This window comes from Hesperophylax consimilis, chromosome 1 (assembly GCF_061612785.1).
Source record: "Hesperophylax consimilis isolate HC1 chromosome 1, BYU_Hcon_1.0, whole genome shotgun sequence".
Classification (NCBI taxonomy): Eukaryota; Metazoa; Arthropoda; class Insecta; order Trichoptera; family Limnephilidae; genus Hesperophylax; species Hesperophylax consimilis.
In genome coordinates, this window is record NC_142836.1 from 41,130,572 (window position 1) to 41,143,175 (window position 12,604).

Below are 12,604 nucleotides of genomic sequence, written 5' to 3' on the forward strand. Positions count from 1 at the left end.
AAATAAATTTGCCGCCATTGAAAGGAAAGTTAACGTCAATATGCCACACTAGTGTCTCTAGCTACTGCTGCTTGTTGATATTGCCAATATTTTACTGGAGTTGGACATATTATCAATATTATAGGGTATTTGTAGGACTAACTAAAAGAAAAACAAGACACTAACTAGATTATTTAGTTCGAGATGAATCTTGCGATCATACATAAAGATAGCAGCTAATAAAAATGTGCAGTGAGAAAATGAAGATAAAGTTAGTAGTTCTTATTCGAAGTATGATACAGTTAAATATAACCCAATGCTACAGGGTCCCATTAGCTCAGTTGGTAGAGCAGCTTCCCGGCAAGGCGAAGGTCCTGGGTTCAAATCCTAGATGCATCTTTATCCGTTTCAAATTATCATTTAAAAATTGCTAATATTATCTTCAATGATGCAATTTGAGATTTTACTCATTAAGTTATTGCAAAACAAACAAAACATAATATTTAACTAAAAAATCACAATTTGAGACACTTTTCTTGAGGGGGTGTGATGTTTTGTTAGTATTATTTAATTTGTGATTTGCACAGATGATAATTATAAAGTATCTCACTGTTTGTAGTTCTCAAGGGAACGGAACAACTTGGTGGGCGCTTTCTCCTGTTGGAGTTCATCCTCCCCGGCTGCTACGGGTAGGGGGATGTTTGCCGGCACAGCACCGCCACCGACTGGACCACCTCAACAATTTATATTTACTTTTATAATACATTGTACAATGTTACTCTGGAGCCTGGGGCTCTAGCATGAAAGCCAACATCCGCACAATACAAGTATTTATCAAAAATAATGGTTAAAATATCATTATTGTAATTATTTTTTTGGTAAACTAATGTTTAAGACAAGATTTTTTATGCATAGCACAAAGGGTAACAATTATTTTATAAGCCCGTCCCGTTGCGTCACGTATCTTTTTCAATGTGGATGAGTGTTTCAGGCTAATAATTATGGCTTATAAAATAATTGTTATCATTATTGTCCTTCGCTCCCTACATAAGCTTGTCTACATATTTACAAATATTGCGGCTAGATTTGGCTTAGAAGTCAACTTGTACAGGCTACTTTTTAACAAACAGAGACACTTATGACACCATGGTTAATGGCTATTGATTATTGGTCAAAAAACAATCCTGAAATGCCTAAAATAATTAAGTCTTAATGAGAAAAAACAACTTCTTTGAGATGACGCTGTTTTTGTTCAGATTCATTCAAATTACAAGCCGTACATCCATCTTAGTTTACATTAAAAAATATTTTTACAATCTTAACCACAGACAGCAGTGCCTACAGCAAGGCCTACAGCAAGGCCTACAGTGACGGCCTGTAGCGCATTCTTACAACGGTAAAGCCAAGACAAGTTGGACATTACATTGAAACTAACAATTTGTAAGATCGGCTTTTGGCATATTTCTCATTTTTTATGGTGATAAAGGGTTATATCTACACTGTGTAATTATGTAAACATTTTGATTTTTGGGAAAATTGCATTATTTCTTTTTTTCTTTAACGTTTTTTGTACTGAAAACTTATGCATATATTGATTATAATACATAAAACGTGCTGTCCATTATTTGAAATATATTATTAAATGTGAATTTATTTGACTATCAATGTGTACTGTCAAATGAAATGTTTAACAGTCTATATCTTTGAACTCATTTTTTTAATAACACTGTTTTTCCGCGTAAGGGTTCAATTTAAACATTCTTAGCGGAAGACGCTTTAACGTTGGTAGAGAGCGGGAGACATTTTTTGTATTTTCGTGCTATTGCAAACAGCGGAAAATGCCAAAACGTGTTGTTATTCTGCAATGTAAAAATTAGGTCCCAGATCTTGTGAAACGTGTACCAAGTACCGGACAATTCGTAGAATTATTAAATTTGTAGAATTATAGCCGGGTGACAAACTGTGGTCATAACATAGTGGTAACATTTCGTTTATATCTTTACATTTTTTAAGGTTGTGGTGATATTCTTTTGTTCAAGAAGTTCTCCATTTTCGTTTCTGCCTCTCTGCCTATATTTTTATTAAAAATTATTACGAATTTTGTACAAAATATCATTGTGAAACATAATTTCGCAAGCGAATCCCAAAATGTGAATTTCACTCTAAGGAGTGGATTGATAAAAAATCACCTGCAAACATTTGTGTTAGTAAAATCAGTTTGGTAAAAGGAATATGTTTAGTTGTTACGTTTCACTAAGTATGTCCTTGCATAGATAAAAGGCATTGGAGGGCATGTCTTTAATACAAATATAGAGGTACAACTGTACACATTAGTTTAAGAATTCAAGAAAACAATTTTGTACTTACTTGTGCTGGCCTTCTTTTTTTTAAAGAACGGATGATTTGTGATGATTGAAGAGGGAAACACATTTCCAAATGACAACTTGTTGGCATGTGCTTTCCCATTCAAGTGAGCCTAAAATAATAAATACATAATAATCATAAACACCGACAAAAAAGGACAACTATAATAATATTGATGTAGGAGTAATTTATTGATTGAAATGCGAGTCGGTAGAGCAACCTAAGTTTGTCAATATCAAAGTAAATTATGTATGTATTTCGAAAATAGATAACGAATAAGTTCTAGGTGAATTTGGGGGATAGTAATACATATTTAATAATACTTTTTAGAGCTATCAAAAGTTGTATCGATTCCATTCTTCTGCAGAATGATCTCGATTCTCTTGTCAAATGGTCGGAATTAAATAAATTACCCTTCATCATCTAGAAATGCAGTGTAGTTACATTTACAAGATCCAAAGATACATTTCTATTCCCATATCACATTAATAAAAATATATTAACAAGCAAAAACGAGATTCGTGACCTTGGGGTGATCTTCGAAGCAAATCTCTCTTTCAAATCCCACATATCTGACATTGTCTCCCGAGCCAACAAAATGCTTGAATTTGTTCTTCGTAATACAAGATCATTTACTAATGGAATTGCAATACGGAGAACATATGAAGCACTTGTCCGCAGCATCCTGGAATACAGCTCCATTATTTGGGCCCCTTCTGAACAAAACCATATCTTAGAAATAGAAAAAGTACAAAAAAGGTTTATGCGTTACCTGTATATGAGGGAATATACATACTATCCATTCCTGTATCCATCCTTGTTCTTAACAGGAATGCTCGATTTCAATACATTAGAAGCCCGCAGAAAAATATTTTTAGGCAAACACTTTTTTAAGTTAATCTCTGGTACAATACACAATCCGCCTATGTTGAAAGAGGTTAACTTTTATGTCCCTAACAATTATACTCGAGGGAGATCCCATGCACTCTTATATGCTCCGAAAGCGAGGACTTCTGCCTATCAGAACGCGCCAATAAACAGAGCGACTCAACTGCTTAACGATTCTGCATTAGCCATCGACATTTTCAATATCACCTACAGACAATTCAGTAACTATCTTATAACACACGTCACAAAATAGTAACTGCCTGTGTAAACCTTTTAATTTGTAATCTTCTCCATGATATATTGGTGAATAACCGTTTTATGGAGAACATGAAAAAAAAAATAAAAAAAATTAATATTAACCTGTAGCGTGATTTCCGTGAAACAAGTGACCGCACAAGGAAAGCAGAGGTACGCTGACGTGCCGTCTTGCTCCACGTAATCCAGAGCGGCGTGGGAATTGCCATTGTCAAGTTTGATGGAGTGGCTTTGCAGGAAGCTCCCGAGTTTACGTTTCTTCTCAGCAGAGGTTCCGCTCTCGCCTCCGCCCTGTAATCAAAATACTTAAATTGCAACTCCTTGGAAACACAAAATACAATACTTTAGTTCTTTCCCAATTCACAATTATAAAAGTTAAACCTAAAACAAAACAAAAAAATAATAATATTTTCCCAATTTGAGGAAAAATTCTACCAATTAAATTATAATAAGTACAGGTATATTATGTTCAGTTTTAGCAGGCAATGTCTCTCTCTTACAGTTTATTATTCATTGAGTATTATAAGTCACTAATACAGACAAGTAGGGGTCTGCAGCGGTAGAATGAAAGAACAAGGATGTTCCCAGATATAACGCAGTCCTGTGAACTTTGAAAAACAATAAAAAAATTCAAATATTCTTGCATTTTCATGATCAGTGGATAATTTATTTTAAGCTTGTAAAACGTACGTGTACTTAATTTATCACATGCAAGTCAGAAGACGAAGAATCAAACAACAATAATAGTTTTTTTATTTTATTTTTTTTAATATTTTTTTTGTTAAGGTCCAAAATAAACATCAAGCTTGTGAAATCATTATTTTAAAAGTTTAAAAGCAAGACCACGTATCACATTAATCTTAATAAGCTGTTGTGTAATATAATAATACGAACATAACATATTATGCCTATTTATCGTATATGATCGGAGTATGAAAATATATTATCTAGGAAAACATAAATAAATATTAAAGTCGCATCCTACTCCTGTAGTTGGATAAACTCCACTAGCTGAGGTCACATGTTAACACGACTAAAAACGCATTTATTAAAACGAATCCTGAAAAATCCGTTGCCGTCAAAATGTGTGAATTCGTTCAATAGGCGACGGTCCGCAATAAGTTAACTGGCGCCATATGCCACTTTAATTTGTTCAATAGGCGACGGTCCGCAATAAGTTAACTGGCGCCATATGCCAGTTTAATTTGTTCAACAGGCGACGGTCCGCAATAAGTTTACTGGCGCCATATGCCACTTTAATTTGTTCAATAGGCGACGGTCCGCAATAAGTTAACTGGCGCCATATGCCACTTTAATTTGTTCAATAGGCGATGGTCCGCAATAAGTTAACTGGCGCCATATGCCAGTTTAATTTGTTCAACAGGCGACGGTCCGCAATAAGTTAACTGGCGCCATATACCACTTTAATTTGTTCAATAGGTGACGGTTCGCAACAAGTTAACTGGCGCCTAGCAGTATCGGTGGCAAAAGCAGTTCATTCTAATCTTTGCATATATCACTTTAAAACGTAATCGACGTATTAAACTTCTCATAAATCTTACGCACTTACGTAGTAGGTTATTCATATTGTACTGCCAATTTAGCATAATTAACAATGGCAATGTGTAATAAAGAACTATTCAAAAGTAGAAGTCTGGATGACCAACGTACTGTATGCTAATAAATCTTGTTCGCGAAAATGTATTAGTAACATAGTAGCGCAAATATGAAACGCAATTATAAAGTAATAGCCAATGAAATATAATCATTGTAAGTACCTATTTTCCAAGTAAGAGGATGAAATAAAAGTTACAGCAGCACATTGTAAAGAAAATACATTTATTTAGAAGAAAGTCCAGTGCAGCGGAATCTATTAGATAAATAGTTTTTCGGTGATTGGATAAAACACATTTAAAAAATTGCTTATTGATTTACCAAGAATAAGATTTCCTCGGAATTAAGGAAAATATTGCTTGAAGGATGTACGCGCAGACTCATCATAAAGACCATTAAGTTACTTGCACACACAGGTATGTCTGGTCAAATGTGTTATAATTACAAAAACACTTGCACATAAAACTCCAAAACTGTATACAGTGTACTGTATGTATCTTTTCCAACCAAGAGATAATGGATATTATCTTATTAATATTGAAACTTACCGTAAATATTTCAAGTTTATAAATTTCTCACCCGAGTATAAGTACCTACCATAGAGCCAAAATATCCTAATTAACAAAGACATTTTGCCAGCATGTAAGATTGCTGGAAATTGTCATTTTTGTGGGGTGGAGAAGCTCAATAAATATATCCAGATAGCATTTAAATAAGAAAAGGTGTACATACCGTGGGAAAGTTCCGCTGGTTATTTGCAAATTCTTCGTATCCCTCCGTCCCCGGGGGAGGACAGTCATCCGATATGTCCATCTTCAATTCCGCACTGTCGCCAGTTCAACTTTAGCAAACACTACACCCTTTAAAATGCAATAAGGCATTCATTTTACCCATAAACAATAACATGTGTAATTTTTATTGTGTTATAAAATAAGGCACACTGATATTCCAAAATATTATACAACAGGTAAATGATTTAGTAAATAATATATGTCGCAAACCTGCAATTAATTCTTCATGGCAACGATTTTCTCAGCATCGGAGTGGAAGTAACTGCAATGGAATAAATAAAATAAACTTAATTCAATATGTGTGTGAATTAAGCAACTGATTTTTTATGTGTCTCAAAATACCTCTGTTTAATATTTGGTATATTTCCTTGATAATTTAATGATTTCCTTAATAATGCTAGTTCTAAAAATTAATACATTTAAACACAAAAAGTGTTATATTAAGAAAATACTTTCTTATCATAAAACATCAACAGTTTTTATTATTAATGAATTTAGGTTGATAATTAATAATAAAAAAAATATTATAAAAATGAATTTAAAATTTAATATTTGGCATCATATAATGAAGTATATAATGTAAAATCTATATAAATATCTTGAAATTGATAAATTTTACTGTAAATATAAATGTATATTAAAAATACAGACACACCAGTAAAATAGATAAAATAGATAATATGCTTACCAAGAAACCACTTTGAAAACTTTTAAACTCAAATTTAATTACTAAAATCAAATAGATTCAAAAACTTACCTAGAATATTGGTTGCGTTACGTAAATATTATTCTATAAAACCAAAAATAATTCTTAGGTCTAGATACCCTCAAACAGACGGACCGCGGGGAGAAACGGCTACCCTGTCAATATCTATTGCGGGACACAGCAAACAATCTGCTGTTGGGTTGTTTTGAGCAATACACAGCAATAATACTCACAAAAGCAGATGAATCTCCCCTGGGATCATCTGCTTGGTTGAATAATATACTGTTTTAGACTTGCTTTTATAGTAGTTGACATGACTGATCAAAATAAAATCTAATAATCACAAATTAAAAAATATTTTTATACAGGCCTGTTCCGTGGTTTGATTCCTCGCTTTCGTATAACACAACTCAAAGATGTAGAATTTGTCTATTAAGTTTATATCTAGAAAGATATACATGTCCGCGGGAATATTGCATTATTTTGAAGGGTGGTTGAACACATAAAATCACAAGCTCGTCCTGCTTGGGTTCGCTTCACTCAGAGTTTATACTTATTATTCACAGAGTTTCCGGTGTTGTACACGAATTTGAGAAAGGGATTCAAGATTTTAAGTTAGACAAACTAAATTTAAAAATATATAGTTGCAACTTCATTTTCCATCGATAATGTTACGTGCAAATTTCCAAATGGAATGAGCAGATTTGCAATCAGATAATATGTAACTCGAGGAAAATATTAAGTGTTTATTTCTAAAGAAAACAACCGAATAATGAGCTAGCCCAATTTATGTGTGTACGTGTTCCCAAATAGTAAAAATGAGTTTTTTCTTCTGCAATATTTCTGACGAGTTTCTTGAATAATCCATTTGGATTGCCGCATCAAACCACTTTCATTAAACCTTAGGTGTATTGGTCTCACGAAAACTAATACAAAAGTCTCATTCTAAATATTGTATGATTAAACGTTAGATATTATGTGCGGGGGTCTGTGTCAATGTTTTGTGAGTTGGTCAGAGAACTCCAAAGGTTGGTTACCTCTGGTTTAAAACCACCCTTGTGATGATTTTTGACAAAAACGGCACTAAAGGAATGATTAAAATAATTTTAATTTTAATCCATGCGTTGGCTTGCCTGTGACACGTGATGACTTAAAATTGCAAAAATTCACTTCGACGATGGACTGTAAGTACAGTTGAACTTGGTTATAACGATCACGGCTATAGTGAGTTCACGGCTATAATGAGTTCACAGCTATAATGAGTTCACAGCTATAATGAGTTCACGGCTATAATGAGTTCACGGCTATAATGAGTTCACGGCTATAATGAGCAATTACAAAACTATATTTTAGTTCAGCCGTATCTTCATATAATTGACTGTCATAATGAAGTGGATTCACTGATATAACGAGTAAATAATTTTGTCAACACAATTTCTGAATACATGAATGGGTCGTTGGGTCTGAAAAAATAGCTCGGAATTTTTCAAGAATTTCCTATCCTGTTAAGGGACGTATACATATTTTTATGGCACTACCTGTGTAAGTTTGTCGGCTATGTGAACCATCGCTATCCATTGGGCACAATATAAATTGTCATAAAATCTGCGAAAATCATGCGAAATTTGAGTTTCGCATGTCTTCTTTTGTATTACAACTCATCGTTAATTTTGTTTTAAAAACCAATAAATATGTGTGTAAAGGTATCTAGTAAATTTATGATAGTTATGCACAATTTTTCAGCAGAGGATTTTTTTTGTTTTTCTTTAGGGGGGTTTTCGTTGATAGCGATATCAAGAGTTAAGGTTTCTGTTGATTTTTTGGATTTTGTGTTAGGCAACCGGTTCTCAAATTGTGTTCTCAGCCAGGGTTTTCAAGAATTATACCCAAACATTTAGATTTTTCTCTATAGCCATGTGAGCCGTACAAAATTGTCAAGCGGGATGCAAGAATGGGGTGATATTTTTCTTGGAAGCCTTGAACCAGGTGATGATAGTTATAATGTGGTGATTGTTTTGAAGTGGAAATTCAGAAGCATAAAAACAAAATCTTTAAAACAATAATTGATAATAAATTTGAGTATTAAAGTGTATTTTTCTAATTATTTTTTTAATAATTAATACCTACTTCTATTTTGAAAATATACTGTACTTTTGCAAATATATTGATAGTAGAGGAAGGTAGGTAGGTACATAAGACTTAAAATACCTATTTTGGAAATAACGATTAACGGCTATAAAATACCTATTTTGGAAATAACGATTAACGGCTATAAAATACCTATTTTGGAAATAAAGATTAACGGCTATAAGGAGCAATTTTAGTCAGTCCCATCGTGCTCGTTATAACCAAGTTTGATTGCAACTAAAAATGGTTGCATAAGTTTTATTTGGTAAACACTAGTATGATGGTTGAATAAATTGCTGTTCATAGTGCATCAATTATATAAAACATATCATAAATAGCGATTGTAAGGTGGGCCACGGTGCCCATTTTTATTGTTCACGCACTTTAAATAAAGGTTAAGAAACAATTATAATTTTGTAATATGTTCTTAATATGTAAATTTGAATAATTATATTGTATGTTATAAAATAAATAATAAAATTCATATACATGGCAGACATTTATTTGCTTTATTATTGTTAATTTTATACCTTAACGTAACTATTTTTTTAAACTTAAATGTAATATTTTTGACAGAATGCTCCTCCTGACGATATACCCCACCCCAGCACAAAAACATTTTGTGCAAAACACAAGTGTTGTTTTATTCATACCTGTACAATCGAATGGGCGTGCTATTTCTGTTTAGGTATACAAAATATTAACTTCACTTTCTGGCATTTGTAATGCGCAATTACTAACTCTGTGCATAAATATTTGCATACAGTATAATGTGAGCAAATAAATTCTCACGCAGGTAAAAATTTCTAGACATTTTTGCACCCCGAAAGAAGTATTGCTTATTATGCCGAATTTGCCCGAGATTTGCATTTCGATAGGATATTTTGGATTTTCTGCAGCCGACCACCAACCATGAAAATCGAACAAAAATTCAATCAAAGTAAATCTTCGGGGCCAACACATTCATCAGTAACTCGTCGATTACCTTATGAACCATTTAACGAAATCATAATGTATTGGAATTAGCCGTATCGCGTGGATATGATTTCCTCGACGTGCGAAGTTGATGGACTATATAATATTGTATTGTAATGCCAAATATTTAGAGATTACTGGCAGGAATGTTTTTAAAAAACATGTACAACGACCGCTTTTGGAAAACGTTCGTAAATAATGTAAGAAACTGACCTTCAGAAAATCCCAAGCGTTGTTTCCTTTCGTGTATGTGATTTCCGAAGCCGGTGAGAAGTTCTGTTAACCGAATATTTTTCTCAGATATTGTGATATTGCGTTAAAATATTCTCAATTCACTAAGGAAATTTACGCTCGTGGTATAGTATTCTTTTTACATTAGACGAAATGAACAACGATATGTATATGACATGACGCCATTAACAAAGGTTAGGTTAGGAAAGGATTTTTTTGTCTCTCTATGGTTAACATTGTGTTTTCGATTGTCTCTGGCAATTTTTGAAGCCACAATAATAAATAATTACTGCAGCAGACCAGCCGGTTTTCCCAAGGACTTTATAAAAAAACACTCAATGGGCCCGGGGAGCGACAATGCCTTGAATAAACTACAACATCAGTCGTACGAAGAACGCATGTCGAAATTAGTCTTGGTAGTTGTACAACATAACCAACTATACAACGGTTATTTGAAAATAACCGCAACTACGCTGGCGAGAGCTCGGTTATTTGGTTATTCGGTTGTGGATGTTGTTGGGTGGTTATGGATATTAACTCGCAACCATCTCGCAACTCACAACCATCTCGCGACTCACATCACCACATCACATGGGCCATGGGCCGTTCAAAACTATTCTGACCATGACGAAAAGAGTCGGCGCTATTTGGGCTGCATGTTTATTTTTTTTTTCTTTAGTAAGGCGAAACGAGATAGGCGTATAAAGTTTGTAAGACGCTATCCCTTTCTGTGGACCAAAAACTACCACATACCCCATACTCCCTCCATTGACACAACCATAACCTATAACAAATAGTTGGCAACTGGCAACCGGCAACTAGGTCAACAAGACAACTACCAGAATATCAAATATCAATCAGCCGACAGTTGTAAACCTATATAACGAAATAACCAAATACCCATACAACCGTTTAACAACCAGTTATTTAGAGGGTAATAACCAGATGGTTGTGTTATTTAAATTCTAGCCAGTTGCCCAAGACTAGTCGAAATAATCAGAACCTGCGCAAAAAAAGAAAGGTAACAGTTTTCAGCGAAGTCCATCGTGGGACTTTTTTACGCAAGGTCTGGTTTCTTACCGGACTGTCAGGCGTTCACTCGTCTTTTACGTGTTCGTTTTGCGGTGAGAAAATTATAAAACAACTGTAAATTAGGTTACACTATTTTACAAATGGATTACACTATTTTACAAAGGATTCCTTCATAACCTTCTCCTTCAACAAATTCACAACATTCTCTATTTTCTTGACATGATATTCACCCGACAAAAATACATGTTGAGGTGCCATAAGACTCTTATAACGGGGTTTGCTCGACACTCACATTTTAATACTCACTCACATTCTCTAGAAACATTTGAGATTTTAGTAATACGTTCATCAGAAATAATTAAAATAAACCCCACGGAAAGATCGATTTTCTAGGCCTGTTGAGGCAAAGTCGACCATACGTTCGTCCATTACGCCGGGCCATGCACCGAATATGGTTTTCACTCGACTTCATCACATATATCGTTAAGATTTCCACTTTATTTCAGAGATTTGATGGGTTTAATTCAGAACAGGTCTGTCCAATACACAAGGGCCGTGTATCGCATATTTGTGTGCACGACTGCTTCAATTGCGTCGCTAAGATTCTGGCTTTAGTTTAGGGTATTGTCTCGTCTTAAGAGTTCCTCCAAGCGCGAATGTCGTCTTGATGAAGATCACCTCAATCATATTTTTTCAGTTGCCCTATAAACAATTCATATAAAAATTTCATCCCTGACCTGATCAGAGGGGATGAATATATTTTGCACCCCTGTTGTTCTCTTTTTCGTTTCCTTAAAATTAACGGTATTCATTTGGGTATTCATTTTTCCTCTAGTAGTTACTTAGTTTGTATAGTTTCGCGTATTTATTTTATTTCTTATGTGTATTTTACATGTACAATAAATTATATCAACTAATTTATTGCTTCAACATAAATAATCACAACCGTGAGGTTTCCGAAACAATTATTATTTTACTATTTTGTGTTTAGTGTGTTTAGAGCAGAGATGTGCTTTATTTCAAATAAATCCATTTCAAATGGAAATGCAAAATGCAAAATGGGTATTTTCCATTTTGCATTTTAAATGCTTTTCTAAAAACCATTTTGCATTTTAAATGCTTTTCTCAATGCATTTTCCATTTTAAATGCTTTTTTGCAACATTCTTCCTACTATCTCCACTCATCTTTTTTTCATAAGCCTCAAATATCAGTCGGTCCTCAACCTCGCTCTGAGAGATAATTTACATTTGTCAAGTTGCTCCCTGGTAGGAGCCTGGCAATTGAGTGATACCATTACAAAAAATACTGGACATGGGGCCATGACGCTGTAATATTAAATGTTAGATAGCAGAGTCTATGTTTTTACGTTGGCAACATTAGTCCCGCGCAAATTTTTTATGTGGTTTCATAATCTGTAGTCGTGGTGTTTTTGTATTTACCATCACTTAATATGTTTGTTCTACATTGATGTCCATTATTAAATGACAAAATTCTATAATTATTTTAATTGTTTGACCTGAGAAACCATTTTGCATTTTCAATGCATTTTGAAAATAGGTATTTTGCATTTTGCATTTGAAATGCTTTTCTAAAAACCATTTTGCATTTTCAAATGGAAAAGTTTTGACCCATTTCCATTTT

The 12,604-nt window shown here is 33.8% G+C and overlaps 1 protein-coding gene across 5 annotated transcripts in view; it reads right to left on the reverse strand.

Moving 5' to 3' along the window:
* LOC149426900 (uncharacterized protein CG7065-like) overlaps positions 1-10,320 on the reverse strand; it is a 42,588-nt gene extending 32,268 nt beyond the window's left edge. The window contains exons 1-6 of one of the 5 annotated variants that reach the window (XM_089634135.1): positions 9,913-10,320; positions 6,102-6,153; positions 5,833-5,941; positions 3,592-3,777; positions 2,347-2,455; positions 590-713 (exon numbers count right to left, since the gene is read on the reverse strand). In XM_089634135.1, coding sequence (XP_089490261.1) covers positions 590-713; positions 2,347-2,455; positions 3,592-3,777; positions 5,833-5,913 — 500 coding nt within the window. In that variant the 5' untranslated portion in view covers positions 5,914-5,941; positions 6,102-6,153; positions 9,913-10,320. The other 4 variants (XM_089634144.1, XM_089634110.1, XM_089634119.1 and 1 more) reach the window with 4 other exon arrangements.
* Between the last annotated feature and the right edge of the window lie 2,284 nt (positions 10,321-12,604).